Source organism: Epithele typhae (genome assembly GCF_022376455.1).
Source record: "Epithele typhae strain CBS 203.58 chromosome Unknown BXZ73scaffold_17, whole genome shotgun sequence".
In the NCBI taxonomy this organism is placed as follows: domain Eukaryota; kingdom Fungi; phylum Basidiomycota; class Agaricomycetes; order Polyporales; family Epitheliaceae; genus Epithele; species Epithele typhae.
The window spans coordinates 482,089-509,999 of NW_025954208.1; the positions used below are offsets into that span (position 1 = coordinate 482,089).

The following is a 27,911-nucleotide window of genomic DNA, read 5'->3' on the forward strand; positions in this document are numbered from 1 at the left end:
ATTGGTGATCCATCATAGGCGCCAGCGGGGACAAGCCGCGGACGGGTGCCAGCCGTGATGCATGCCACGCATCCCAGTATTTTCAAATAACACTCACAGACTCCGTACAGCAAGCCACCATACAGTGTTATTCAACAGTGTGCACGAGATTTGATTCTACGAACTCTACTGTTGCAGCTCCGTCTTAACCACGCCCGGCGCGACTGGCTTCTCCGCAAGCACAAACTTGGTATGGCCCGCCATCTGGACGAATATCCCGCCAGTGCCATCTGTGAGCGCGGGGTCGCCGCCGAAGAACCCGTACGGGAAGCCGTACTCGAACGGCACCACCTTTTCAAGCTCCTCAATCTGCGCCGGGGTGAGCGTGATGCTCAGTGCCTGCAGACCCCGCGTCAGCGTCCACCTCCCACGCACAATAGGGGCCGAAAGAACACAACACGCACGTCGATACACTCTTGGAGCTGCTCGGGCTTGCGCCCGCCGATGATCGGGTACACGTACGGCACCTTCGAGATCGACCAGGCGAGCGCGATGCTCACGAGGCTCGCCCCGCCGCCGACCTCCTTCGCGACCTTGGCCAGCACGGCAGAGATCTTCTTCTCCGTCTCCGTCTGGGGCCCGCCAAAGCGGAGCGAACCAGTGCGGGACTGGATCTCTTCCTCCGTCTTGAATCGGCCACCGCCGACAACGCTGTAGGGCGCGAGGCCCATGCCCTCGGCGCGGCACATAGGGAGGATCTCACGCTCGAGGTCACGCTTTGCGACGTTCCACATGCCCTGGTCTGTGCGCGAAAAAGAGGATAAATTCCTCGAAGAACAAGAGACGAGGTGTAGAAGGACGCACAGACGACGAACTGGGCGAGGCCGTGCTGACGGGCGTACTCGTTGCATTTGACAACGAGCCAGGCTGTCAGTGCGAAGTAAGCAAGAGTCGCGACTGTCCGACAGACTGGCATACCTGGCGTGTCAGAGATACCAAGGTAGAGGACCTTGCCCTGCTTGATGAGATCATTCAGGGCTTGCATGATCTCAGGGATGGAAGTTGTGTAGTCCCACCTGGTTCCATTGAGTAATTTGATACGTGAGAACATAGAGAAATGAATGCGCACATATGCAAGTAGAGAAGATCGATGTAGGAGGTCTGCAGCTTTTTTAGACTATCTTCGACAGAGAGCACCATGCTCTTCCTGTGGTTTCCCTGATAGTTCACCTGCAACAAAGACCTATCAGCCTCGGAGCTCCATCCTCGCACAGAAAAGCGATGGATTACCTTGAGGTTCGTCTTCGGGTCACTGTTCTTGTAAGCAACGGTGTACTTGGTGGCGATGACGAGCTCGTTGCGATTACCTCGCGCCTTCATCCACTCGCCAAGTATCTTCTCGCTCTGTGGGATCGCTGTTCAGTACCCGGCGGCGGACAAGTTGTAAGAGGAGCAACGTACCTCCTCGAACTGGTAGCTGTTCGCAGTGTCCAGGAAGTTCCCTCCTTGGTCGTAGAATGTATCAAGGAACTGCCAAACGTGTCAGCGTATTGCGTAAAGGTGGGGATGAAGTTAGGCAACCTTGAAAGCCTCCTCCTGGGTGGTGCCTACAAAAGACTGATCAAAAGCAGTTCTATCAACCTGTGGTTCAACTCGCTCACCACCACCGAAGCTCTCGGACCAAGCCTGACCGAGAGACATTGCCCCCAGGCAGATGGGGGATACACGCACTGACACAGGTGCCGGACTCCGAGTCAGTGGGAGCGCACTGCGACCATTCGAATTTCGGACGGCGTACCTCCAGCTGACGGAGACAGCAGCTACACAGGGAGGTGAGCTCTGGCCCAAAAGACGTAGCGAGCAGAGGTAGTTACGCGATAACGCCCGAGCTCGTTCTTAGAGGGTGGCTGGAGAGAGAAGAAAGACATAGCGGTATACGGCCAGGGGCGACTGGAGTGGGCTAAGTGAAGGCACCCGGCTCACCACCCTGTGGAGCATTATATGTGTGGGACGCAGCACACGCCCACGCACGTATTCCCAATGTTAGCCAGCCGATCGGGAATCCGTGTGGGTTATGGACATCCAACCAGCTGAGCAGGATGGACGATATCGGTAAGCAGCGTTTTTGTCCGGGGTCGTGACCTCGCGCATTCGAAAAAGTACTCATCCGTCGGTATGTGGGGCAGGATCAGCTTGCCGGGAAGCGCAGCTTGAAGAGTGTCGTAAATTGCGCGAGAGTTAGACCCTTTCTGTCGATTCAAACGCTGAAGCATACGCAAAATTAGCTGCAGCTCACTAGGAATCCCTTGTGCAGATCTCCGACCGGTTTGCCGTTCGGGCTATGGATTGTATTGTACAGGTCGTGCATGCTTACAGAGCCGGCCAGGAAGTCAGGGATGGGAGCAGAGGAAGCTTTTGAAATTGAGCGAGTGTGAAATTCAAACTCCTCTTCTTTGTCTAGAACTTTGCTGTAACAAAGCGCATTGGCACCGAGCAGTTAGTCAACGCAGGCGGTGTACTAGACCTGAAGTCTCTCAGTGAGAAAACACTTCCGCTTGATCACAAGGACATGCCTTGTAATGGGGCACCGACTCATCAGCTTTACTGCATCTGCACAGCACCAGGTGATATGTGCTATCGCAGGGCGCCATGGAAGTAGAATATATGAAAGCCTTCATTTCTCCCATGAAGCAATCTGCAAAAAAGGATGTAAGCGACTTTTGAAGCTGTTCGCAGACGATACGTAGACCCCTTGGATTGCAATTTCGCCTTTGAGCAGTGGAGTCCCAAACCGAGCACCATTCTACCAAACCTGCGCTGGCCGCGCCGTGCTAGCGCGCATTCGGCAAGACTACCCGCCCTTCGGAGTGGAATTTGTTTCGCTTTCTTTTGCTCTATTCGAGTAGTACTACCTGCAGCATAGGACACTGCCCTCGAGGGCGTTAAACGAGGACGGCCAAAAAAAGACGGCCTGTGAAAGTGTACTTTTGCGCGTGTCGGATGCCCGTGCTGGCGCAGTATGCCTTCGAGCACAAGCAGGCGGAAGTCTGCAAGTGTATGACCGTCGGTCGTCAGGCATGGACCGAGGGAGGTTCGGTACGCACTGAGGTCACGGATCCTCTTCACGCTCGTCGTCCCGAAGAATCTCATTTGTGAGTCAGTTCGCTTCGCGCGTGCACCCGTTTGTGCGGGTCGCCTACAATACCTGCACGATTAGCTGTTGATTCTTTGCAATCTTAGCAGAAATGGCTGCAGGAAGGGGTCAAGCGGATGTAGGCGCTTTGTGCAAGGGGATCAGCTTCGTATATTGTGCGCGTGCGAGATTACAATATATGCACATACTGATACATAAGAAGGAACGGCCCAAGACATCTACTCCATGTCAAACAGCAGCACCTCCGCGACCCTATCGCCCACATTCTCTACTGCCAGCTCTTCACCAGATGCCGCCATGATATACGCTCCGTCACCCTCCTTGAGCTCGACCGGGCCACCCTCGGCGCCGTGCACATGCACATGCGCCCCGCTGGCCGAGCCCGCGTTGTAGCCCGAGGTTTGGATAACGTGAACGTAGCCTTTGCGAGACCCACCGCGCGCTTGAAATGCGTACGAGAGCTTTCCCTGGGGGGAGAGCATGGTCGCGAAGAGGCTGAGGGGGGCGTGAACAGGGGCTGGTCCGGATGCCTCGCGCTGCTCCAAGACGCCATCGCCGCCCATGGGTGCCACGATGTGTGCCCACTGATCCTTCTTCTCCTCATCGGTGAAGTGACGCGTGAAGTACTTGGGGGTGAGGCCCTTGGTGTCGGGCGTAGCCCAGATTTGGAGGAAGTGGACCTGCTTGCCTCCGTGCTGATGTTCGGAGTGACGAATGCCAGTGCCAGCAGAGGTCATCTGGAGGTCGCCGCGTTTCATGACTTCGACGTTGCCCATAGAGTCGCGACTGCACACATTGAGGTCAGATACCTCGTCGACACATCCTCAGACGAAACTTACTGCTCAAGTTCTCCGGCGACAATGTACGAGAAGATCTCGAATTCGCGGTGCGCGTGCGTTCCGAACCCAGTCCCGGGCTCGACTCGATCTTCGTTGATGACTCGCAGGGACCCAAAGTGGTCATGGGTGGCATCGTAGTAGCTAAAATATCATATATCGGCATGAAAGCGCAGAAAAGAACGGACGGATTGCTCACTTGGCAAAGCTGAAGGTATGGAAAGTCTTCAACCATCCGTGGTCAGCATGACCGCGCTCATTACTCCGACGAGGGACGAGCTTCATGGTGGATGACGTGGTGGAAGTGGACGAGAAGGCTTTCAACGATGTGTTCCTCAGGGCACTGATGGCGCGAGACGTGAGGGGGGTCTTGAGAGCGAACAGGGTGAGAGTGAAGAGGAGAAGGGCTAGGAAGATGCGACCCTTGGGGTAGGCCACTTTGGCTAGAGTGGATGAGAGATGATGAGGATGTCGCGGTCGCGGTCTGGCTTATATATGCGCAGGACGAAGGTCGTCTTAAGGGGCAAAATGCGGGCAGAGATGGGTGAATCATCGTAGCAGTCATCGCGGCCAGGGCGAAACAGCGTGAATTTGCCTTTCTGAGGAGTTGAAGACCCACGCGGATCTAGGCGCCTCCTGTGCTTATCTAAATGCATTTTGAGCTCGATCCTTTTCTGGTTTTGCGTCTTGCACGGTCCTCGCCACCATCCTCGCTTGCCCCACCTGCTGACTATGGCCACCCTCCTACCCCCACCGAAAAGACAAAAAGTCTACCACGGCGTCCCAGAGCCGGAGAAGGAGCCCGCTAAGCCTTCGCCTCATATCCTCGTCCAATTTGTGAGCGAGGATGACGGAGAACCACTCGCACCTCCCGTCAACCTTCCGGCCAACGTTTCGAGAGAAGGGCTTGAGGCTATCGTTAATAAGCTCAACACGAAGGTATGTAATCATCATGCTCGTCCGAGACCCATGCCAAGTTTCGGGTCGTTCTTGTTCGCGCAAAGATCCTGTGCACTCGATTGCCCGACGCATATGCCAAACAAATCGCCAGTTTCCTCATTATGTGAACGGCCCCGATGATCATTCTCTCCCCTCTCTTCGTTCGTCTGACGCGATGTTGACATAGTCATAGGATGAAGATCCTGTCCCGTTTTCCTTTCACATCGCACTTCCGGCCGATGCTCAAGTTGCTGGTGCACCGACTCGCATTGCTATCACAAAATCCGTCGAGGAGGACATCTTGTCCCATCCCTCCCAAGCGTTCACACCCGAAGATGTTTTCGTGATCCACTGCTCACCTCAAGCTGTCTTCAAAGTGCGCCCTGCTACGAGGTGCTCATCCACACTCTCAGGTGCGTCTCGTATTGCTTCACTATTACCCCAAGCGTTGACAGAGATTTGACTCGGGCAGGACATACTTCGCCTATCCTTTGCGCGGCGTTCTCCCCCACCGGAAATCTTCTTGCGACAGGATCTGGAGACTGCAATGCACGACTATGGGATCTATTCACAGAGACTCCCTCACATACGCTGTCTGGACACAAGGGTTGGGTGCTATGTGTGGAATGGGAGGCCATGGAGAGGAAGCTAGCGACCGGTGGGCATGACGGGCACGTACGTTGGTTCTCCAGGGGATCTTCGAGAGTACATCTCTGACGTTTGGACCGGCGCTTCCCAGGTCCGCCTATGGGATCCGAAAACCGGGAAACCGATTGGTGATTCCCTCAAAGGTCACACGAAATGGGTGACCTCCCTTGCTTGGGAACCTATCCACCTGTGAGCGCAAGCGCCGGCTTCCTCGGTCGTGTGGTTGTTAACGCACCGTAGGAACCCCTCTGCCCCCCGACTCGCTTCATCATCGAAGGACGGAACTGTCCGAGTCTGGTCAACGCTCGTCAGACGCGTGGAATATACTCTCGGGGGACACTCTGCAAGCGTCAATGCTGTCCGCTGGGGAGGCGGTGGGTTGGATGGGAAGGGTGTGCTGTACACCGCCTCAAGTGATCGCACGGTGCGGATATGGGATGCCAACGGGGTTAGTCAGAAAGCATCAATCTACCATACCCGCGTCAACCCTTACATATCCGTCGTAGGGGAAATGCTTGCACGTTCTCAAGGACCATGCGCACTGGGTGACGACGCTCACTCTTAATACCGACTTCGTGCTGCGCACGGGCCCGTTCGACCATCTAGGCAAGAAAATAAGCTCTGAGACAGAAGGTGCGTCCTCGGTCTCCGCTGTACCCTGGGTCCCATGAGGCCTCACGCCCCATGGTTTCCCCGCCAATATCGATCGACATTGACACGCATCCCGCAGCGCAAGCCCTCGCCGCAGCGCGCTACAATGCTCTCGCGTCGTCCGCCGGTGAACTACTCATTTCCGGCTCAGATGACCACACGCTGTTCCTGTGGTCGCTCTTCCCTCCCCGCTCCGCCACCCCGGAGAAAGAAAACAGTGGGAAGCTTAAGCCTCTCGCGCGTCTCACAGGGCATCAACGCCAGGTCGCGCACGTCGCCTTCAGTCCCGACGGCCGTTGGGCGGCAAGCGCCGCGTGGGACAACTCGGTCCGTGTATGGGACGGTCGCACCGGGAAGTTCGTCGCAACTCTAAGGGGACACGTCGCTGCCGTATACCGCCTCGCTTGGAGCGCGGATTCACGGCTGCTCGTGAGTGCGAGCAAGGATAGTACGCTGAAGGTAAGCCACGGTGTCTGTTCGCCTCGGGGGGCTCGGGATCTGGGACGAGGCCGAGGGCTCGGGGCATGGAACTCGGGGCTCTCGGGGCTGCGCAGCGCTGAAGGGGCTGTAGCTTTTGGTCTCTCGTCGCCCCATTCTGCTACTTGCAGAAATGTTGACGCACGGAAACGGGTTCCGTTCGCTGACATGACGACCGATCTTTTGTCGTTTGGGACCTTTGTGGACACAATCCATCGGCTGACGCCTATCTTCCGTTGCAGATATGGGACTTGAAGACGCACAAGCTCAAAACAGACCTCCCGGGGCACACCGATGAGGTCTACTGCGTTGACTTCGTCGCCGACAAGCTTGTCAGCGGCGGACGCGACCGCACCGTCAAAATGTGCGTGACGTTCTTTTGAGGCTGTGTATCTACCTGCTGTTCGGGCATGTTGCAACGGGGACATCTCCCTCGCCTCGGTCATCGGGGCTCCGTCGTGGAACGTGAGACCTGGGGCACATAGCATGGTACGGGTTTGTCGCCGGGTCACTGTGCACCATGGTGACCGCAACTGAGGCCGCAGAGGGTTTGCCTGGTAGAGACCGAGAGGTAGACGCTAAGTCATCTCTGTCTCTGTATCCTCGTTCTCAGACGCTCCTTCTTGCATCCCATCACTTTCGTCTCGGCTGTGATGGGATGAGGCATAGAGCCACTTTTGTCATTGATACCCCTCACTGTCTGTCTTTTGTGGCGTCTTTATTGCGTTCCGGTGCTGACGATCCGTGGCTGCCCTATTGCCCTTTTGACAGATGGAAAAATTGAGCCGGGGGAAGAGACTCTAGTCCCGAGTCTTCGATGCGCCCGCAGACCGGCGGAGACAGCTTCGTGAGCGCCCGTTGCCGCCCGTTACGGCGGCCGGCGTCTCGCTCAGGCTTCTCCTGTTCCCCGCTCCGTCTATGGCACGCCCGCTGGAGGCGGAGGTCCGCCGTCACCGGGTGGGCTGGGTATGTCACATCGCCGTATAGGCGGGCCAAGATGACGGCGATACAGAGGTGGACGCCACAAGTCATTGTAGCAATACATCGATCTGCATCATCATCCCAACCCACCCCCACAGACAACAAGGTTGGCGATGCCAAAGCAGAACCACAACCGCGGCTCTCGGGTCTTGTCCGCGGACGGGAACATTCGCAGGCGCAAGAAGACAGAAGCGGTAACGCAGCGAAAGGCGACGATGATGCGATGATGCGCAAGGTTTATTGCTCGCGCCGCCTCCCACGTACCTCTACGCCGTGACCTCAAGTTCTCAACATATCAACACCCACCCCCCAACGGCAGGTACCGGGCCGCCTGGCGCGCTCGAGTTGATGATGGCTACAGACGCGTGCTTCCGAGGACACTTTCCTTGGAAAAGGTTGTCGCCTTGCCGACGCGGAAAGCGCCATAATGAACTCGTCAAACTCCGAGCTCCGGAGCGAGGAGGACATCAGTCGCGACCCTGGGCAGGTACCGCCGTGCCTCGAAAGTCTTGCCCAGGACCACTTTTTCCCCCCAGCCTCTTCGTTGTCGGCACCGCCCGCGCAGTGGACGCGAGGACGGTGAGGGACACGGACAAGCACAGAGCCGAAAGGAGAAGTCTGTTAGAGCAAGAAGCAGTGGAGAAGAAGCGAGCTCGCGCGAGATGAAGCGCGCTGACTGTTCTAAGGATGAACGAACTCCCGGGGGGCGTCTACGGTCGCATACTTCCCAACGACGCCCCACGCAGCCTCACCTGACATCGGCACGTCTCTTTCTGCCTCAGTGATGTCCCCGGTTATCTGCAGGGATTCTTTGTGATGCGTATGAGTTCCTCCAACCGGGCGCCCTCACTTCTATGGCCCGAGGCAGTTCGGCATGGGGGTGAGAGCGCCAAGTGTGGCAAGAACGAGCCCAGTTGGCCGTCTGGTCGTCTTGGCGTCAGGTCCTGCGGTCTCGGGGAGGTCTTCGGTACTGTTTCCGGCTGTGTGTTGCACTCCCGCACTCCCCCACCGTGGCGAACCGCGGGGGTGTGCACTGGACGGGAACGGCGCACCACTGGTGACTGTACGTGGCGACATGGACTGCTTGTCTCACATCCCACAAATTGAAATTGATATCGTATGTCAGCGCGGAGTCTCCAGAACTTTACTAGTAGTCCGAAGTGGATGCCTGCGAAGCTTGCAGCCACCATCGCGCAGGTGGCGGTGAGGACACTCCGCTCTAGTCCGTTCTGATGTTCGCTGGCGGTGGGCGATGGCGACGGCGAGGGCTCGAGCAGGATCCACGGCCGAATTCGCGATGAGGGCGCCGTGCCCAGCGGGCGAGGGCGGCCGCCATAGCGCGGATATTTGTGGGTGATGGAAGAATGCGAACGATCCTGGGGAAAATTCAGGGCGGTTCGAGGCTCACCTAACCATTCCAGAGTCTGCAAAAGTGCTCTTGCCGTGGCCACCGCGCCATGTGGCGAGGCCGAGGTCTGCAGACTGAGAGAGCTTATACTTACACAGGTGCGTGCACTGCGGGTGGGCGTGACGACGTGGGGGCAATTGGCGGGCGAAGAGTGTGGGAACGGGCGTAAGCGAACTGATTGGCTCCAGCCTCGGGGCGGGCAGCCAACCGCTCGTCCAGACCAATTTCTGGGTATCAGGCCCCGTTCGAATAGAAGACGGCTTGACGCGCCCTAGCCTCCTTCCGCTCCCCCACCCCCTTCGCCTTCAAGTATCTTGGCCGCCTCGGCCCCGGTTTCCCCTTCCTCCTCGCCAGCCCTCCCCCTCGATCCTGGCTTGCAGCGGAACGATGGCCTCAGTCTCAGCCCTCATCGACCTCAATGCGACCTTCGGCGCCCTCTTCATCGGCTTCGGCGTCTCCAGCGTGTACGTGACCCCTTGCCCCCCGCCCGTCCGCGTCGGGGGCAACCCCTGATGTGCGCTCTGTTCCGCAGCGCCTTCGGGATCCTCAGCATGCAGATGTACTCCTACTTTCGACGCTATCCCTCGGACGTGTGGTGGTACAAACAGATCGTGCGTTTCCCTCTCCCTCCGTTCCCCCGCGTATCTAATCGCCCCTGCTGTCCCGCCCACTAGGTCGGGTTGATCTGGTGCGCGCAGACTCACACCCTCGGAGGCAGCCGATGCTAATTGGATGGAGTGCAGGGTTTTGGAGCTTGTTGATCAAGCACTCATTGGGCACGCTGCTTATTTCTATGTTGTTTCGTGAGTCCCTCGCCTCTCTTCCGCCCATCCCATTGAGCGTCTATCTAGTAATTGGGGCACACTGCGCGTCCTCCTCGAACCCCCAATCTGGTGAGTGTTCTGCGTTCCGGCTGTGTAAGGCATGTCTGAATTTTCTCGCAGGTCGTTAATTGTGGGCTTGTCTGATTTTTGCTCGTATGACACGACGCTCAATGCTTCGCTTATTTTGCACCAGTCTCAAGTCGCTATTGGGGTAAGCCGCACCGCATATACCCACCCATCCCTTATTCACTCTGGGTTCCTGTCTCTCAGGCAACCGTCGGATGCATTGTAAAAATGTGAGCCTGGCCGAACATATCTCTCTTCGGCCGTCTCTAACGCGAGCTATAGATGCTACGGAATGCGTGTGTACAGGTGTAAGAAGTCCGGATTTACCACGCTCCTCATCTCCGCTCACACGCTCTCGGGCAACCCGCAGTCAGCAGACATAACGTCCCGGTGACGACGCTCATTGTCAGTCGAATTTCGAGCTCTGTCACATTTCAATCATCACTCACGCTATCATGGTCGACAGATGTTGGGGGCGCTAGCACAACTCGGTGAGCATACCAACTCAGGAACGTTTCTTATCTCGGTCTCCATGCTGATGAGCATGTACCGCCGTGACAGCCGCAGCGTTCTGTATGTCCTTTCTGCTTCCTTCATACCGACCGAGAAGCTCATTCGAACTCTTTCCGCTCAGACTTTACCATTCAAGGGTGAGATACACTCAATGCCCCTTCCCAGACGATACGTCATCTCATTTCTTTGTAATCGTCAGTTTCTCTGTCCCATCTTTGGCGCAAGTGGGTGACCTGAAGGTGAGTCTTTTCGCTCGTACCGTCCCGGTGCGGCGCTGATTACGCCCTTGCAGACCGTCGGTACCATCTCGCTCAGTATCGGCATGGGCACCGATGTGATCACGTCTGTGGCCCTTGCTTGGTTCTTGCGCAACCTGAAGACTGGGCACAAGAAGTCGGTGGATTTTTGACATGTCGAACTCTCCTCGGAATTAATGACAACATTTTGTAGAGACGACGGGATGATAACAGACTCATCATCTATGGTATCAATACTGGTTCAATTTCAAGGTTTGTTGCTATCGCCGTTTGTTCGCACCTCCCGTCTCATCATGCAACCCCCAGCGTCTTGAGTCTGTGTACCCTGGTGCTGGTGAGTAACATTCATTGCTGTCATTTCTACAATGACAGCTCGCTCACCATTCTCTAGTATAACGTGATGCCGACGAACTTCATCTTCGCGTTGTTTTACTTCATTCTGAGCAAAGGTAACGCTCTATATGTCCCCTTCTGCATCTTATCTGAGCCTCCCCTCAGTGTACGCCAACTCGTTCTACGCCGCGTTAAATACCCGCCGGTCCGTTCGTGGTCGCGGGACGGAGAACGAGAAGACAACGGTACCCACCTTCCTTATGGTCGGAAACACGGCGACACTCAAGAGCCAACATAACGTCCCGGCTATGAGCTACGCTGCGGTACGCTTGCTCTATTCTAATGCTGCAGCCGCGCTCTGAGAGCTTAGCAGACCACGCCATCTGCCTCGCATGGCGGTCTATCGCCTGGTGGACTTTCTCCCAAAGTCGAGCATCAAGACCTCAGGAACATGGTGAGCTCCCTGCTTAGCTTGAAGCCCCTTCCACTGAGTCATGCTGAACGAATGTGTTCTTCATCTAGCCACTACCGCAGATGCCGCACGTTCACTACCAGAACAACTCAGTGTTCGACAGTAACGCCTACGCTGCGAGGCAAGACCGTTTCCGTGAGGACTTTGTTGCCCAAGATCTGCATAGCAAGCAGTGGGTGTAGTCGGACGCTCCGCAACCCCTCACGCTGCTTTTCATCAACTCGGCTCAACGTCGCATCACTCGCCTATCAACCTCGTCCTCACTCTGAATCGTTCCTCGCCTCTCTTCTGTACTAACAAAGCGCCTGAATCTGGATTCCTGTCAATACTCGGCCTCGGCCTACTCCCTCTAGCACTACTCTCGCACCACGGCCCCCTGCTCTCCGACTCTTCTTCGTTTTGTCATCTGCATATTACACTCGTTTGCTCACACCGCACACACCGCATCTCCCGCTCTCCGCAGCCCTATCCACTGTATCCTACTCCCCATCGCGGACCGGCTACCCCTCGCGCTGCCGCCCCAGTCCTTTAGCGTCATACTATATAGTCTCTGTTCTCCTCGCCGCCGTTGACGCGGACATTTTACTGTCGAGCGCCAGTGTTGTCACTTCGTTACTGTATCTGTTGTTTCCCGGTTCTGTCCAGACCGGTCGCCCCCCCCCCCCCCCCCCATCTTCTGGACGTATAGCAGTCGCCGTGCATAGAGTCGGGCGTCTCGGCCGCCCCTTTCCTGTTCGCACACGAGGCCATCTTCTCACTCTTCCTTTCTCTACATCGCTAGCTTCGTTCTTTGCTTTCACTTTCCGTCTCCCGCTTTCTCGCTTCGATGTATCCTTTAATCTTCTCTGCCTCGTGTACTTCTACACCCCCTACCTTTCATGCACTTACAGCGCTAGTCGGAGCACCCCCTGGCCCGCCCCTCCCGTTCCTGCGGTCTAGCCACGTGTGAGCAAACGAGCCTTGTGAGTCTATCCTGTACGTAGTTCCGTCCATGGACATACATCGTACTTTCGTGCTCGTGCCCCGTCGATCCAGACGTGCAGTGCGCTTGTTTGCGCTCAAGGCCACAGCGGTCGGACCTCCGTCGTTCCTTTGAAACACCGGCAGGCATGTCGCGCGGAGACGGCCTCGTGCATGTACAGCCGTTTGCGTCCGGGCCCAGCTCATCGGATTATGCCATGCGGACGCCCACACTTGCTCCAGATCTGGGTCGCAATGCTGTGTCTCGCGCTCGCGTACTGCTCTCGCTCCTTCCACGAAGTAGACTCACATCGTCACGCCTGCGGGCGCCGATCCACAGGTCCACGGACGTGTTGGCGACGGTGTCCGCACCGCAAACCAAACATCACCGCAGGGGACACCAACGAGTATGAGCATAACCCCAGGACTCTACCTACAAATTGTGTACTCTAGGTCATTGTCTACGTTGTAACTACATAAGCTTGATCAGATCAGGACCCAGCTGGTCTTCCAGGGTGTCCCGCAGCACGTCCGATTCATCTACTCGTACACCACAAAGGCCATAGAACAAGCGCTCAAGCGCTCAAGATTGCGCGTGGTCCTCCTCCTTGCGTATATGAACGTCGTCCTTCCCGTGCGCATGGGCAGGCTTGCGCCGGCGCGACTTTCCTCCCTGGGCCTGGCCTTGCGCGCCGTCCTGCACCAGCGCCGCCTTCCGCGGCGGTCTGTTGTCCTCTCCCTTCCCGCCCGGCGCCGCAGGGGCAGCTCCGGCGACCGCCTTGCCCTTCCTCGACTTCTTCGGCCTCTGTGGCTGCTCCCCCGTCCCTCCCTCCCCGGTGAGCAGCGCCGCGGTCGCGCGCTCCTCCTCGCGCAGCCGCTCCTCCTCCTCCGTCCACCAGCGCAGGAAGTCCTCCTCGACCCGCCGCGCCTGCTCCTCCTCCTGGATCTGGACGAGCGAGCGCTTGTCCTTCGCCTGCGCCGGCGCGTTCTGCGCCTCCTGCGCGCGCTGGATGGCCGCGAAGGACATCGTCGACGCGCTGGGCGACGGCGCCGACGGCTGCACGACCGGCTGCACGGGCGGTGGGGTCCACACGCTGCCGCTCGAGACGCGACGGATGGAAGAGGCGCCAGCGCCGGCCTGCTTCGTGGGCGTGAAGACAGGGCCGAGGCCGGGGGCAGGGGGTTTCCGCGGCGAGGGCTGCTGCGGGGCTGGGGGCCGAACGGCGGAGCCCTGCGCGATGCCTGAAGGACCGGGCACGGCGCTGGGGCCGCTGGACGGCGTTCGTCCGTCCCGACCGGGGAACGCGATCGATGACGACGCGGCGGGAGAGCCGCTTGGGGGCGTGTGGACTCCGGCTTGTTGTGGGATCCTCCACGAACCGGAGGGAGTGCGTGGAGTGGCCCCCGCGGTTTTGCTTGGCGAGTCCATGGATGGTCTGGGAGGGGTGCCAGGCGGGAACGGCTCGGAAGAGCGAGCAGACATGCCGGCGGGGGCGCGACCTGGTGATCCCCCGATCTTGCTCGTCGAAGCCTCCGCAATGATCGTCTTCATGTCCGTCTTGGGAGCAGAGATGGTGCGCCAGCCGACGAGAGGCCGTGCGGGAGACTCGCTGCCGCTGGGTTGCCGAGACTGTAGGCCTGGTGCGTGCACAGGCTCGGGATCGTCCATCATGAACATCTCGTCGTCTGGAATGCCCGTCACTTGGGGGCGCGTGCTGAACGTGGGGCGCAGAATGGGACTGTTGGGCGCAGACGCATCCGAACGCCGCGTCTGACGCTTGCCGGTGCCGGGGGGAGAGAGCTTCGGAGAGTCTTTGAAGGCCCCAGGACGGTGGGTCGGTACGATGGGCTGAGGGATGTCCTGAAGGGCAAGCCAATTTCCCCATGTCTCCATTGCCTTGTCGACGATGTGTGTTGAACGAGTTATTGGGTACTTCTCCAGTTGTTTGGACCGCACGAACGCGGAAAGCTGCTTGACAAGGTCTGAGGTAAGGTCGTCGAGCATATGATTCGCCAAAAAGACTTCCATGTTGATCGACATGTACTCTTGCACGAGTTCGACCAGTGCATCAGCGTGGTAGTGTGTCGCGTCAGTCAAAACAGAAGAGACATTGTTGATCGAAACGCGCTTCATGATCACCCAGGAGCATATTAACATAAGGCGGTCGATGTGCAACTCAGCCTATATGGGGTCATCAGCGCGAGGTATCAAAACAGACAGGACGGTCGACTAACCGCAACAGCCATGACCTCAAACATGAAGTCGATCAGCTCGTCTGCCGAGCGTACATCCTCCACCACGCTGAAGATCTCCTTGTCATTCCCACATAGGATGTACTTGAGAGCCGGTTCTACCGCGCGCCACTTCATATGCTTCAAGTTGACCAGCAGAGAGCCTTCTGGAGTCCATCGGTTACGCGTCCAGTCGTGGTCGTTGAAGAAAGCAGTGAAGAAGGGTGACCGCGCTCGAAGGATGACAGAGTGGCATGACACATCCCGGTCCGCGAGTTGCAAAACGACGTCGGGCGCAAGTGGCCGCTGGGCTCGCGCTCCGATGCCTGATGTCTGGTCTTGGCTGCTGGAGAAGAGTTGCTGCATATCACGAACGAGGGTCGGCTTCACGGCTCTCTTGACTGGAGCCCCGAGGACGTCCGAGAGCGAAGTGAGGCCGAGCACCGAAGCGAGGGACTGCAGCTCAGCCTTGATCTGCGTGGGGTTCACTGTCGCTTTTGAAGTTGAGCCCGAGCTGCGTGACTGATACGAGGATCCCAGACCGCCAACGGCTCATCGGTGTACAGGAAGACGAGGAGGATGAGAACCGTCAGCGGGTGGCAGCCCCCAAAGGTGAGCTTCGGCGTCTTTGTCGTCTTGGGTTTGGGCACATGTCCCTGCACGGAGATACCATGATCACCAAACGTTTTGCCTTCGGATAGAGCCTGATGTAATTGGGAAGACCGAGCGGCTAAGATGACACGGTGTGCAGGGAGGTTGATTCCGGTGGACTGAACGTGAACGATGAGATCCGCATCGAGGGGCATTGCATCGAAGTCCGGAGTCTTCGCTCCCTCGGTAGCTTTGCGCGCGGCCTTGAGACCGACAATGACGGAACATAGCGACCGGATCTGACCGACGTCCGCTCCGACAGCTTTGCCGCCGTCGTCGTCGTCGTCGTCGATGGTGAATCCGGTGGAAGAGGGTACGGGAAGTTGCCCGGTGACGAGAATACTGCACAAGGTTCATGCGGAGGTATGGCTGAACGACCGCGAGATCTTGGGGGAAGAGGTTGCCATAGACGGATACTTCATCCATCCGCCAGTCATACCGCAAAGCAGCGAACGCCCCCGTGGCGTTGGCGGAGACTTGTGTGATCCGCTGGACATGCGGAACACGCTGGAACTTGAACGTCTTCACTGAAGCGCCTTGACCTGCCTTGAGATTGCGAGAGCGTACGAAAACGTGGCCGGACTCTGTGCAAATGATGATAGAGCCGTCCATGCCAATGGCAACGTCCTGAAATGCGTGCGTAAGTTCACATTGAATTTCGCCATATAGCAGCGGAACCGACCCTGACGGCACTGAATCGCTTCCGTAGAGCCCACACCCGCTGAGGCTGCACGTTGAATCGAGCCTTCGTGGATGTTGAAGACCCTTCCGGGGGCGAATGCAAGTGGAATGTGAACAATTCGCCGCTTGAAGAGAGAGCCGCGAAAGCATCCTCGCAGCTGGTGATCTTGTCAATGCTTGCGCTGCTTCTTGCAGCAGCTTGTGGGGTCGATACGCCGTGAACTCAGAGGGAAACGAGTACGCCGGGAAGCTACAGTGAAGGGTTGAGCCAACAATCTTATTTGAACCGGAAATCACGTACTTGACTTTGAAGCATCCGTTATTCCACATACAAAGACTTCCTGGGTGTCAAGAAGACATGCCATTGCGTTGTCCTTCATTGAGTCAGCAAGGAACTGCTGTTGTGAAGCAGTACTCGTACCGTGATAGATACGGAGAGCACGGGTCGGGCGACTTTGGTTACGACACGAGGAGCGGATTGTACAGGTTGCACATTTTTGTCAAAGCCTGTATGGCATGTTCCGGTTGATCGTCACTGGAGAACGCCCGCCGTGAAGACTCACCCAATTGCCCGTTGTTAGTGCCCCAAGCGTAAACATGGTATCTCGACCAACAAGCCGATGCCGTCTTGCATGCAGCGACACCTCACCTCTTGGTTCTTGATGGCACCGGCTATCTTGCGTGGAGTAGTTTGGATGGGTTCTTCGGGGCGCGCTCCTGTGGCCGTTTCGATGACATATCCGAGCTGAGAGAATCGATTCAGCCCCCAGCTATAGACCTCTCCAGTGGTGGTAAGAACGAGAGTGTGGTCTTGACCCACCGCGACCGATTCAACGGTCTGATTAAAGCCGGGGATGGGGATGGGAGTGAACTGCGTGTGTTGTCCCGGTCCGAGGCTACCGATGAGAAATCAACGGGCCGCACCAGTTAGCCAAGGGAGAAACGCACCGTCCCCCGCTCCCAAACCCGCATACACGAAGATTTCCTCGTGGTTCGTCGGTCACGATGACTGTGGAACCGGCTCGACCTCGATCGGAGCTAAATACGTGGGGATAAACGCACCTGTATGCAGCCTGGACATTGCCACCTGTCGGACGCGGATGGGCGTGAACCTGGTGTCGACGTGCTCCTTCGCGTCAACGGCCACCACGCGCAGAGAAACTAATTCTGGGAAGGCCCTATCGTCTCCATCGCCGACACCGAGGGCGGCGTTCCTGTTCGAGCCCCATGTGAAGAGGTCCTTCGGCGGCTTGAAGTCGAGGAAGTCGTGGTCCGGGATCGTTTCCTCGATGGTGGAGTTGTAGAGGTCGAACGGGGTGTAGCCTTCGATATCGCGCGCGGACACGTCGATGTCGGACCGCTGAAGGAGGAGCTGCGCGGCGGCCAAATTCCCGTTATACAATGCGCGATGGAGTGGTGTCCAATGGCTCTCAGTATCGGCGATGTTGACGTTGATCCCGGGGTGGCCAAGAAGCAGCCGCACGAACTCCGGTGCGGACGGGTCGGAGGACGAGGCGGCGAGGTGGAGGACTGTGCGGCTGAGGCCGTCGCGCGCGTTGACATCGCATGTTGAAGCTGAAGCCGCGGCACTTAGCGGACTGGGGCGCGACCAGGACTTGCCGCCGCTCGTGCTTGGACCGCCTCCGCTGGCTTGAGAGCCGTTGCGGGCGGGGTCTAGCAGGCGCTGGAAGGCCTGCTGGTTGCGTTGGTGGAAGTAGGCATGGAGGGCTGTCATACAGTGGGGGTGGCGCTCGAACGGCGGCCACTGGGAGTCCTGGAGACTCCCTGAAAGCCGGACTGCTCGTCGGGTGTTGCGCGCGAGTGAGAGCGCAAGATAAGCAGAAGCAGCGAGCGGGTTGCACGCTGCTAGTACTGCAAGTCGTCTGAGAAGTGCAGATGGGGGGGTGGCGACCGAAAAGGAGTAGTGGTCGAGGAGAGAGATGAGCGAAGAGGAATAAGTTAGGGCGAAGGTAGGCGGAGTACGGAGAACGTCTTGAAGCAAGTTCAAGGCGCTGAACTGCCCGGGCCCGATGACTTCAGGACGCACGTGCCAATGTATAATGAGTCTAAACAGGCGCACATCGGCTAGATAACGAACGTTTCCCCGCGGCGTTGCCTTTCTCATCCTCCTCCGGACACGTTGCAAGTTTGAGGTTCCAGGCGATACGCACATTGAGACTGATAGGTAACCCGAAGTTCCTCCCATGAGTCTACCGGGAAATGTCTAAGTTACGCGCCAGCGTTGACGGTGACCAGTGTCAGTATATACGGGTACGTTTGCACCGTAGTCACAGATTCTGTGGCTCCATACATTATTGGGGACGAGAACCTGTCTTTCCAACGCCTTCGAGACCACATGCCTCCACCATGGATCGCCTGACTCTGTCGACGCCGTAGTGCGGTTTTGAGTAAGCTGAAGTGAGCAGCGGATACAGGCAAGTGGGGGCGGCCTTGAAAATATCGGCATACATCGTCTTGACCACCCCTACCAATTGCTTTACAGGCACAGTGTCGGTCTTGGTTATAATCGCCTGCAGAGTCCACTTCAGCCCGGAAGAAGCCTGACATTGCTCGTCTAAAGATTGCAGCATCATCTTGTCGACTTCATTGAGCCCGTGATTTGCGTTGAAGAGGATGTATACCCTTCGCAAACTGTCGGGCTTCAATGTGATTTCATTAGCGAGAGAATATGAGAGGACGAACACTTCTCGATTCTGGACGTAATGGTCGAAGAGCTCGCCCCATTCTGGGCGTCCGCGGTCACCATAACCTGGCGCATCGACCAAGATGAGATGTCCCGGGTCAGGGCCGACGCGGAACCAGTTCAATGTCTTCGTTCGGCCCTGGGACACAATATATCAATGAGCGTACGTGGATGTCACGTGCGCCATACCGGTTTTTTGCTTGTATGCAAGAGATCACGACGTCCGAGGACAGCGTTCAGCAAGGTGGATTTTCCAGCATTTGCACGTCCTGTCACAAGCAAATCAGTGTCGAACCCACTCCAGAACGCTGACGTGGCGTACCTGTGACAATGACCTGAACGACGAGCGGGCTTCAGCGAGTGTCTATACGATGAATAGCAACGAACCTCAGGGCGACCGTGCATCGCTGGTATGGACGCTACGGTTTGAGCGGCCGCCAAAAACTGCGCCGACCGCGGATCTCCAAATACGCCGTTGGTTGATGTCACTGGCATCAACCGGTTTTGTGACAGCCTCGAGGGGCTCAAATGTCGCGAAGCTGATAGTATACTACGGCTCTTCATATGACAGCTGTGGAGTGAGATGCTTGTGTGCGAAAGGCGACGCCCAGCGGTGGTGGCTGAAAGCAAGCTTGGTGACTGGGCGCTTGCACGTATGCCAGGCCATGTCAAGCCGGATTCGAACTTGTGGACGCCCAGAAACGCCACGCAGCTGCCATATCCTCTCACGACGGTTTACGTCCCCCGAGCCTGAGGCCCTATGGTCATTCTAAAGGTACCGGTTAATGCGTCTGCAGGGGCCCGGAGCCAAACTGAGCCGCAGCACAGCGGAAGAGTGTTAGGATCCGCGTTTTAGTCCGGTGCGGGGGTGTCTGCTGCCGCATACATTTGCGGCCTGACGTTTTCTCCCGACGCTATCCGTCTTCCGCAAATCCGCGCACGGCTTCAGCGGCTCTTGTTCTCTCGCGGCATAGGACTTTGGTATATATAAACATACAGAATGCTCACCAGCCCTCTCATACTTTCTGCCTCTCACTCGGACACTTCAGCACTTCAGCCACACCCCCTGATTTTCTACGAGCCGCCACACCCCTATACGCTATCACTCCCTCCTCGACTCTCACAACCTTGGAGATTCGCGCACGCAGTCCATCGATATCTCACACCTCCACCTTCATCCTCCTAATGGTTCTAGCGCTTCCACGATCCATCCATCCATCATGAGTTCCTATCCTAAGAGCTGTCTCAAGCGCACTTCAATTCACTCGGACTCGGATGCCGATCATATTGGCCCATCCCCGCGCAACTCGTGCTCTGAAGATCCCACCTTGGAAGACACGCAGGGACACTCACACATGCACTCCAAGCGAGTCAGCTTTTGCGATGAGGACGAAGTCCGTCTCATCTACGTCCTCGACCCTGCACCAGCTCTACCTTTGTGCTCGCAGGCACGACGAGCTGCAACCCGAGTCTTCAGTGAGTACACTTTCCCTCCTGTATGCCATGCATGCGTGGCAGCCCCCGGATAGGAGACTAGCCATTTCTTCACTTTCAAATCTGAGCACAATATTCTCATAGGGGCATGTGCCGACGCGCTGCGCATCGACCAGCCATCTTATACTTCGCAACCCACCCGCACACTGGCGCCATCACACGACAATCGGTCGATGCAAAGGAGATATTCTGCATCGACGCCCGTTACGCGTCCGCGACGTTCCGCTTCGATGTTGTAAAATCTGCACCACCCACAAGTCCCACCAGGCGGCTAACATGCTCTTGACCGTGCGGCGCAACGATAACACACACTCCCAACGCCAGCACACAGCACTACAGTACAAGACCTGCATCATCGCCGCTGATATTATCTGCTCACTCCACACATTACCCCTGTTTCGGCACTAATAACCCCTCTTTGTAACACCTCACTGTGAATTAAGTCCCTTGTACATCATCGTTCTCCCAAGATCACCATGGACATTTCGCCTCGCATCTGTACCATACCGCTGCAGCAGTGTATCGTATCCGTATCCTCTATTGAGCCAACATCACCTTTCATGTTCAGACTCCTGCGCCGCCGGACTACTAACGCCTGAGCCAACATTAGGGTCCAAGTGCTTGCAGATTTGGCACGTAGCAACTGATATAAGAGGTTTCTGCGCTCTTTGAGGCTATAAAAGCATGCCTGCTACATCATGTATGCTTCTTGCCCTTCCGGCCTGTCACTCAGTATCAGATCAAGCCCAACGTCGACATGTTGCTGTAAGTGACGCTCCGGAGCCGGGGAGCTTCGGCCGTTCGGCATGCAACTAAGCGCCCACATTGGGAGGACCGCACCAGTCGTGAGGCCGCTCTGCCCGCACAGATCCAACGCCCCTTATTTTGAACGTCGACATGACCCACAGAATCCGCCAGACACCTCCGTCCTCCCAAAATGCCCCCAGCTCTGCCTCCTGCTCCCCAGCATGCGAGCGCTAGCACATCGCGGTTCCTTGCGGGCTCATTCGGCCGAGCCGACGTGGTCCGTGCGTCCCGCCCAGCCTCCTCGCCTTGTCGGGACTGTTTTTCAGGAAACGCGCTTCACACCCCTCCGTTATCGTCCCTCCCTTCCCTCTCGCCTCAACGTCCACCATGGGAGGCTGCTGTGACAACCACACTTGCGGTGCTGATGGCCAAGAATCCATTCGAGTTGATCAAGTGGGCAACGAAGAACTCTTGAATCTCTCGGCAGATATCGGAGAGAGCAATGGCGGTCATAGAAGACTCTTGATAACTGCTGCTGTGGAAGAAACAGGTGAGTAACCCCTTTTATCCCCCATTTCTTGCATTGAGAGCGCATATAGTTATCGTCCATGATCACACCGGTCGTAAGACCTCAGAGGAAAGGCCCAACGAGGCCCCCGATACCAACTGCTGCGAGGGGTCTCAATGCGGATGCGATGGTCTGTATTCCAAAATATCACGTCGATTTATCTCGTCTCAACACCCCTTCCCAGACGCATGCTTCGACGAGCTTGCCCGGGTTATCTGTGCAGACGACGAGACCCACCTTCACGAACACGAAAGCAACTCCACCTATAGCGACAGTCAGTATCATGCTATGATTCATGTGTATCTGTGCTCACTCGTCAATAGCCTGCTGCGACTCCGAGGCTGGCGGAGACACGGCAGTGAAGACCTACGAGCACTTTGGCGTGCGCAAGAGGTCCAAGAAGACCGTCTCGGAATCCCACCACGGCTCTTCCAAGCCAGCCTGCGGCACACATCGTTCCATTGCCCGTAACCGCTACAACGACACTCTTGCGGCCTTCGGTTGCATCTGCAAAGCGCTCCTCGCACGCGGTCTTCAGTCCTGCTGCACCACCACGACCCTTGGCCGCAGCGGGAAAGCGGTTGCCCATTCCCAAACCAGCAAACGCAGCTCGCACCGCCTTGTTGCAGGCCGCACCAGCCACGACAGCACTCGACCTGCCTCTATCGACTCCTGCTGTGACAAAGGTTGTTGTGACTCTCCAGCGCGCAGCATCCGAAGCTTTCCCAACAACACCCATGCGGACGCACGTTCTCTTAACGGCGCGAAGTTGGGCTCGCGGGTCTCGGTGGACACTTGTTGCCGCGGCGGGGGCTGCGGAGGAGAAGACGCTCAGAGCGAACATACACACGAGAAGGGCGGGCACGCTATTGTTGACATCGAGAAGGCCGGGGCCCTTATCGACGGGCATGCGATCTTAGCTATCAAAGGGATGACGTGCACTGGGTGCGAGAACAAGCTGATCCGAACACTCGGGAAGATCCCCACTATCGCCAATTTCAAGACGAGTCTTGTTCTCTGCCGTGCCGAGTTTGACTTCGATAGCGGCGCCACCGACATCTCCACGCTCGTCCAGCTCATTGAGAAACGTTCAGGTTTCGAGGCAGAAGTCATCACCGCGGCGTCGGTTCACGATCTCCTTGTCAACGTCCCCATTTTGCAGCGTGCAGGCTTCGTTGCTGCGGCGAAGCCCTTGGGGGTGGAAGCGATCACTACCTCGGGGAAGGACACCTTCGTTGTCACCTACCAGCCGCAAGTTATCGGTGCTCGTGAGATCTTCAAGTACTACGACTCCTTCACCACGTCGCTTGCCCCAGAGCCGCTGGACCCCTCCATTGCCGCGGGCGCGAAGCACATCCGTTCCCTCTCTCTGCGCATGGTCATCTCCATCCTTCTTACGATCCCGGTGCTGGTCATGACCTGGGCTCCGCTTCCTTCTAACCCGCGGGGCTACGGCATAGCGTCGCTTGTCCTCGCTACCATCGTCCAGACCGCGATCACCGGACCGTTCTACATCAGCTCATTCAAGAGCCTCTTCTTCTCGCGTTTGGTCGAAACGGAGCTGCTTATCGTTCTCAGCACAACCACGGCCTACGTTTACTCCGTCGTCGCCTTCGCTTATGAGATGGCGGGTCAGCCTCTCTCCACTGGACAGTTCTTCGAGACGAGCACCCTTCTCGTCACTCTTATCATGGTCGGACAAGTCGTGAGCGCCATCGCTCGTCAGCGCGCCATTGAGGCCATCTCTATCCGGTCACTCCAAGCACGCACCGCCATCCTTCTCCTGTCCGAGGGGAAGGAAGAAGTTATCGACGTCCGCCTCATGCACTATGGCGATTCCTTCAAGGTTCTACCGGATTCGGCGATCATCACCGACGGCGAGGTGCTCAGCGGCGTGAGCAGTGTCGACGAGTCGATGATGACGGGCGAGTCGCGTCCTGTGGACAAGGGCCCCGGCGACACTGTGATCGCTGGAACTTCGAATGGGCCCAGTCCTCTCGTCGTGAAGGTCACGCGCCTTCCCGGAGAGAACACCATTAGCGACATCGCGCGCATGGTCGACGACGCACGGTTCTCGCGCGCCCGCGTGCAAGAGGCGGTCGACTGGATCTGTGGATGGTTCGTTCCCGTTGTCCTCGCCCTCGCGATCATCACCTTCGTCGTCTGGGTCGCCGTCGGGATTGCGGTGCGCAAGCAGTCGGGTGGCGAGGCGGCCGTGACCGCGCTCACGTACGCCGTCTCGGTGCTCGCGGTCTCCTGTCCATGCGCCATCGGGCTCGCGGTCCCCATGGTCATCCTCATCGCAGGTGGCGTTGGCGCAAAGTTGGGTCTCGTCTTCAAGGCAGCCACGACCATCGAGCAGGCTCGCAAGGTTACGCACGTTGTATTGGACAAGACGGGGACGCTCACCGAGGGCAAGCTCTCGGTCGTCGATCGTTTCGTCGACAATCAAATCGAACATGACGTCCTTTCTATAGCGGCGCAGCTCGTTGCATCCTCTCATCATCCAGTCGCGCGCGCGGTCGCGCTAGCCTCGGCACTACAAGCGATCAGCGCATCTGTCCAGGACATTGAGATGGTCACAGGCAAAGGCATCCGGGCCACCTTCAACGGCATGGAGCTCCGCGGAGGCAGCGCCCGATGGCTCGAGCTTGGCGACGACCCCGCCGTGCAACCGTTTTTGGCGCAAGGCTACACCATTTTTTGCGTCACCCTGACGGACGGCTTATCGCTGCCTTCGCTCTTTCAGACGCCATCCGCACTGAAACCCCCGCCGTCCTGGATGCGCTCTGGAAGAGAAGCATCAAGGTCTCGGTCCTCAGCGGCGACCACCCCGCGGCAGTGCTCGCCACGGCGTCGGCCCTGGGCATCCCGGCTGAACGCGTTCGGGCGAACTGCCTCCCCGCCGACAAGCAGGCGTACGTGAAGGCGCTGACGGACGCGGGCGAGACGGTGCTCTTCTGTGGTGACGGCACGAACGACGCCGTCGCGCTCGCGCAGGCCGCCATCGGTGTCCATCTCGCCTCGGGAGACGCTGGGTCGGGGGTCGCCGCGTCCGCGGCAGCCGACGTCGTCCTGACACATCCCTCGCTTGCCGGGGTCGTCACTCTGCTCGAGCTCTCGGATGCGGTGGCCGACGGATCGCGCTCAACTTCGCGTGGGCGGCGCTGTACAACACCGTCGCGGTGCTCTTCGCCGCGGGCGCGTTCGTCCACGCGCGGATCCCCCCGGCGTACGCTGGGCTCGGGGAGGTCGTCAGCGTCGTGCCCGTTGTCGCGGTCGCGCTTCAGCTGAAGTGGTTCAGGGCCACGGCCATGTAATTGACCTGGAACTCGAGGGATTGATGGGCGAAGGCGTGGCTGGGTGTTTCGTTGGACAAGGATGGTGCTCGCGACTTTAGGTAACTGAATCTGGTTGCAAAGCAGGGGTCACGTCATCGCCTGGCGTTCGCTTATTCGATAATGACTAGAAGCTCGTGTGCACATGGGCTCTCCCCTGCGGAATTGGAAGAATCAGCGTTTCATTATCCGTCTATGCGCGTTCATGAACTCTCTCTTCGAGGCCTTGTTCATCGAAGGTCCACTGGGCACTTCGATGACCCACGGCGGCGCGGCGCGAGAGGTGCCCGGAGGGGAAGCGTGCGAGTTGGCTTCGAGGCCACGCATTGTTACCGCCGGCGGCCGGTGCAGGCACCGGGCGAAGGCAAGCCTCAAGGCCTCAAGGTGCATCCGCGCCGGGTTCGGTTAGAGAACGTAAGACCCAGATCAGACGGGCACACCGAAGGCCGCATCAGGCCGACCGAGCGAATCCGCCCTTAATCTTCCTCGACGCCACCGTCCTCGAGCGTCGAGCAACCGCATTCAGATATATTGACGATGAGCAAGACGGCCTGCACACACAGTCTGCGCTCCGTCCGCCCTTGCTCTCCCTCTCTCCACCCTCTCCTGTCGCGCCGGCTCCCGCCGCCTACGCCGCCCCGCCCCCGGATGCGCTCGCGTCCCCCGCCCTCTCGCGCACAACGACGGGCGGGCACAAGCCGCAGCATTCAGGCCTATCATGGATCCGTCGCTGTTGACGCAATCACTCTGCCAACACAACCAGCAAGCCCGTGAGTGGTCCCCCTCCGTTCATGCGCTTGCATCTCGCCGCCCCCACCCCCGCCCTCAGACTCCTACACGGCGCCGTGTATTTGTCCCATCGCGCACTCTTTCACGGGCGCGAATCCGGCCACACGAGCGCCCGCATTCCCGTTCACCGATCGCGGCGCGCGCCATGGACCTCGGGCCGGGCGCGTAGCGGACGTCGCGCTAACGGAGTTTTGGTTCCGCTCTTCGCTGTTTCGCAGTTGCTTCCGCGGCCTGGCTCGTGTACGACTTTTTGATTACGCTAGATGACGAGGTACGTCCATCTGCCAAACGTTCAACCGCCTTGCCTGGCGGCAGTGTTCACCCCGTGCCCAGGTCGAGCTGGTGTGGAAGTACGTGCATTTTCTGGCGCACCTCACGGTCGCGCATTTACCAGCGGTGGACCCTATGCAGGTCCCCCAACACGCTCCCGAAATGTCTGTACTTTGTGTCAAGATATGTGGGGTTGTTCGGGCAGGTGTATGCGCTGCTTTTCACCTCTATGTGGGCAGAACCCCCTGACCTGATTTCTGCCAGCTTCCTGGGCTCCAACGCGCTCCCTCCCTTGTACGTTCACGCATACAACAGACCTCCGAACGCTTTTGGGGCTCATAGAAGTTTTTAGCTGTTTTGCGGGGCTCGTCTTGTCATTCGTGTGGGTCTGCCGTCGCTGCAGCCCTGTGCAGTCTCTAACTGTGCCATCCATCAACCAATGGTTCTAGGTTCCTCGGGATTCTCCTCGCCTCTGTTGAGATCGGCATGATGATACGAGTAGATGCGCTTTACAACAAGTCCCATTATAGTACGTCACCCAACTCTCGCTCGTCTGATGCTGAGTTGACCAAGCAACCACAGTACGAATAGTCATGGGGCTGGCTTTTGCTGGTGCGTGATTCCCGGTGGATGGATTCGTGCCCATTTCGACCTACCCTTGTGACATTCTTACAGCCAACCATATTGTATGTCTCGACACCTTCACATCGCGCCAGCTGCTGACGAAAACACAGCCGGCCCTTGTTCTGGGCGGGCTGTCACTTCGAACACTTCGCACAGGCACCATACCCATATCGACGTTTATCGACCGGCCTGGCTGCCTAGCAGTGGTAGATCCTATCTACTACAAATATGCAATGTAAGCCCTGCGTAAATTGGTTCTATGGCATCGTCATGATCTGATTATACAGGCTACCCACCCTCGTGTTTGAGAGTATGTTCTGCTACGCACCAAGTCCATGATTGACACTGACCGTGGACCGTTGTCGTAGCGATCATGTTTGGATTGAACACTTGGAAGTGCATACAGCATCGACCATTTTACCCCTCCGCGCTGATCTTCCTGCTATGGCGAGATGGAAGCGTGTATTATTTTGTGTGAGTAGCTTCTGACACTGCTGTACACGTGAACGCGTACTAATATAATAAACCCAGTATGCTAGGTCGGTCTGCTCCCGCTCTGAGTACATGGGGACGTCGTGCTGATTCTTGCCCATACTCTCCAGCTAATCTGTCTATTCTCACCCTCGCCAACTTCGTCCCCACCTTCCCGATCGCTCCGTTCGTGATTGTGTGAGCAGCTCGCCGATTGCACGCACACCTCTTTTTATCTAACATTAATCTCGCGCCAACGCATAGATGGGCTTTTGCGGTCATCTCCTTCTCGGTGAGCAGCCCATCATCTCGCACGGCGACCAGCATCGTTCATTCCGTCCTTCCCTCTTGTCCGCTATTCTCTTCTACTCCCCAGGGCTCCCACCTGCTCCTCAACGTGCGCAAGGCCGCGGTCACGCGCCGCCCCCGCTCGCTCCCCACGATCCACCTCTCCACGCCCGTCCCGTTCGCCGCGACCGCGACGAGGCACCGATCGGACGCCCTCGAGGGCTCGGTCTTGGACTCGACGACGGCAGCCGCGCCGCCCAGCTCCCCGTGCAGCGCCGCCCACGCGCTCTCCGCGGACGGCGACTGGGATCACGACCCGCACGATTGGTTCGCGGGCTGGCAGGAGGAGTACTGGGGGGACGGCGCGGCGATCGAGATGGCCCCCGTGCGCGGGCACACGGTTGCGCAGTCGGGGCGCAGACTGTCCCCCGCGCCCGACCGGCGGTGAGTCGGTGCCTAAAAGATCGGGTTTCCCGTGTTTCCCGTGTACATTTTGTATTTCTAGCGCCGCGCATATAGACCCACGCGACGCCCGCTTGGGAGCGCTGTACATACG

General features: G+C 57.9%; 8 protein-coding genes across 8 annotated transcripts; 4 read left to right on the top strand and 4 right to left on the bottom strand.

Annotated features, from left to right (window-relative positions):
* Positions 1–165: 165 nt before the first annotated feature.
* BXZ73DRAFT_45257 (norsolorinic acid reductase) lies at positions 166–1,907 on the bottom strand (the record flags this gene model as incomplete). Its single annotated transcript, XM_048019476.1, has 11 exons — positions 166–378; positions 444–781; positions 844–906; positions 958–1,055; positions 1,109–1,209; positions 1,270–1,383; positions 1,441–1,509; positions 1,561–1,586; positions 1,641–1,709; positions 1,778–1,799; positions 1,854–1,907. 11 exons carry the CDS (start codon positions 1,905–1,907, stop codon positions 166–168), a joined length of 1,167 nt encoding a protein of 388 aa, XP_047879000.1.
* Positions 1,908–3,351: 1,444 nt separating this feature from the next.
* On the bottom strand, positions 3,352–4,254 carry BXZ73DRAFT_89475 (pirin domain-containing protein; the record flags this gene model as incomplete). The annotated part of the gene is made up of 3 exons (XM_048025288.1): positions 3,352–3,919; positions 3,973–4,113; positions 4,169–4,254. The coding sequence occupies 3 exons, from the start codon at positions 4,252–4,254 to the stop codon at positions 3,352–3,354; spliced, it is 795 nt and encodes a 264-aa protein (XP_047879001.1).
* A 447-nt stretch (positions 4,255–4,701) lies between these two features.
* On the top strand, positions 4,702–7,468 carry BXZ73DRAFT_89476 (WD-repeat protein; the record flags this gene model as incomplete). The annotated part of the gene is made up of 9 exons (XM_048025289.1): positions 4,702–4,908; positions 5,102–5,321; positions 5,381–5,583; positions 5,648–5,745; positions 5,797–6,004; positions 6,063–6,189; positions 6,287–6,666; positions 6,927–7,048; positions 7,456–7,468. The coding sequence occupies 9 exons, from the start codon at positions 4,702–4,704 to the stop codon at positions 7,466–7,468; spliced, it is 1,578 nt and encodes a 525-aa protein (XP_047879002.1).
* A 1,992-nt stretch (positions 7,469–9,460) lies between these two features.
* Positions 9,461–11,720, top strand: BXZ73DRAFT_100470 (uncharacterized protein; the record flags this gene model as incomplete). The annotated part of the gene is made up of 20 exons (XM_048014580.1): positions 9,461–9,537; positions 9,606–9,684; positions 9,748–9,761; positions 9,817–9,876; positions 9,925–9,966; positions 10,018–10,108; positions 10,168–10,193; positions 10,246–10,271; positions 10,334–10,368; positions 10,430–10,454; positions 10,525–10,536; positions 10,598–10,613; positions 10,676–10,715; positions 10,769–10,873; positions 10,927–10,985; positions 11,040–11,067; positions 11,125–11,182; positions 11,232–11,389; positions 11,440–11,520; positions 11,601–11,720. The coding sequence occupies 20 exons, from the start codon at positions 9,461–9,463 to the stop codon at positions 11,718–11,720; spliced, it is 1,152 nt and encodes a 383-aa protein (XP_047879003.1).
* A 1,361-nt stretch (positions 11,721–13,081) lies between these two features.
* BXZ73DRAFT_89477 (uncharacterized protein) lies at positions 13,082–17,797 on the bottom strand (the record flags this gene model as incomplete). Its single annotated transcript, XM_048025290.1, has 16 exons — positions 13,082–14,128; positions 14,150–14,176; positions 14,201–14,299; positions 14,342–14,434; positions 14,456–14,680; positions 14,734–15,224; positions 15,254–15,643; positions 15,717–16,008; positions 16,064–16,250; positions 16,277–16,312; positions 16,369–16,436; positions 16,484–16,569; positions 16,626–16,689; positions 16,712–16,958; positions 17,011–17,071; positions 17,125–17,797. 16 exons carry the CDS (start codon positions 17,795–17,797, stop codon positions 13,082–13,084), a joined length of 4,086 nt encoding a protein of 1,361 aa, XP_047879004.1.
* Positions 17,798–18,374: 577 nt separating this feature from the next.
* BXZ73DRAFT_45272 (P-loop containing nucleoside triphosphate hydrolase protein) lies at positions 18,375–19,261 on the bottom strand (the record flags this gene model as incomplete). The annotated part of the gene is made up of 4 exons (XM_048019478.1): positions 18,375–18,714; positions 18,766–18,905; positions 18,956–19,074; positions 19,150–19,261. 4 exons carry the CDS (start codon positions 19,259–19,261, stop codon positions 18,375–18,377), a joined length of 711 nt encoding a protein of 236 aa, XP_047879005.1.
* Positions 19,262–21,394: 2,133 nt separating this feature from the next.
* On the top strand, positions 21,395–24,895 carry BXZ73DRAFT_100472 (heavy metal translocatin; the record flags this gene model as incomplete). Its single annotated transcript, XM_048014581.1, has 6 exons — positions 21,395–21,557; positions 21,607–21,705; positions 21,760–21,849; positions 21,899–24,282; positions 24,372–24,585; positions 24,693–24,895. The coding sequence occupies 6 exons, from the start codon at positions 21,395–21,397 to the stop codon at positions 24,893–24,895; spliced, it is 3,153 nt and encodes a 1,050-aa protein (XP_047879006.1).
* A 736-nt stretch (positions 24,896–25,631) lies between these two features.
* On the top strand, positions 25,632–27,803 carry BXZ73DRAFT_100473 (uncharacterized protein; the record flags this gene model as incomplete). The annotated part of the gene is made up of 15 exons (XM_048014582.1): positions 25,632–25,683; positions 25,921–25,973; positions 26,036–26,052; positions 26,114–26,266; positions 26,325–26,354; positions 26,422–26,501; positions 26,555–26,584; positions 26,648–26,658; positions 26,707–26,831; positions 26,884–26,906; positions 26,965–27,070; positions 27,128–27,135; positions 27,199–27,265; positions 27,332–27,359; positions 27,444–27,803. The coding sequence occupies 15 exons, from the start codon at positions 25,632–25,634 to the stop codon at positions 27,801–27,803; spliced, it is 1,143 nt and encodes a 380-aa protein (XP_047879007.1).
* Positions 27,804–27,911: the final 108 nt, after the last annotated feature.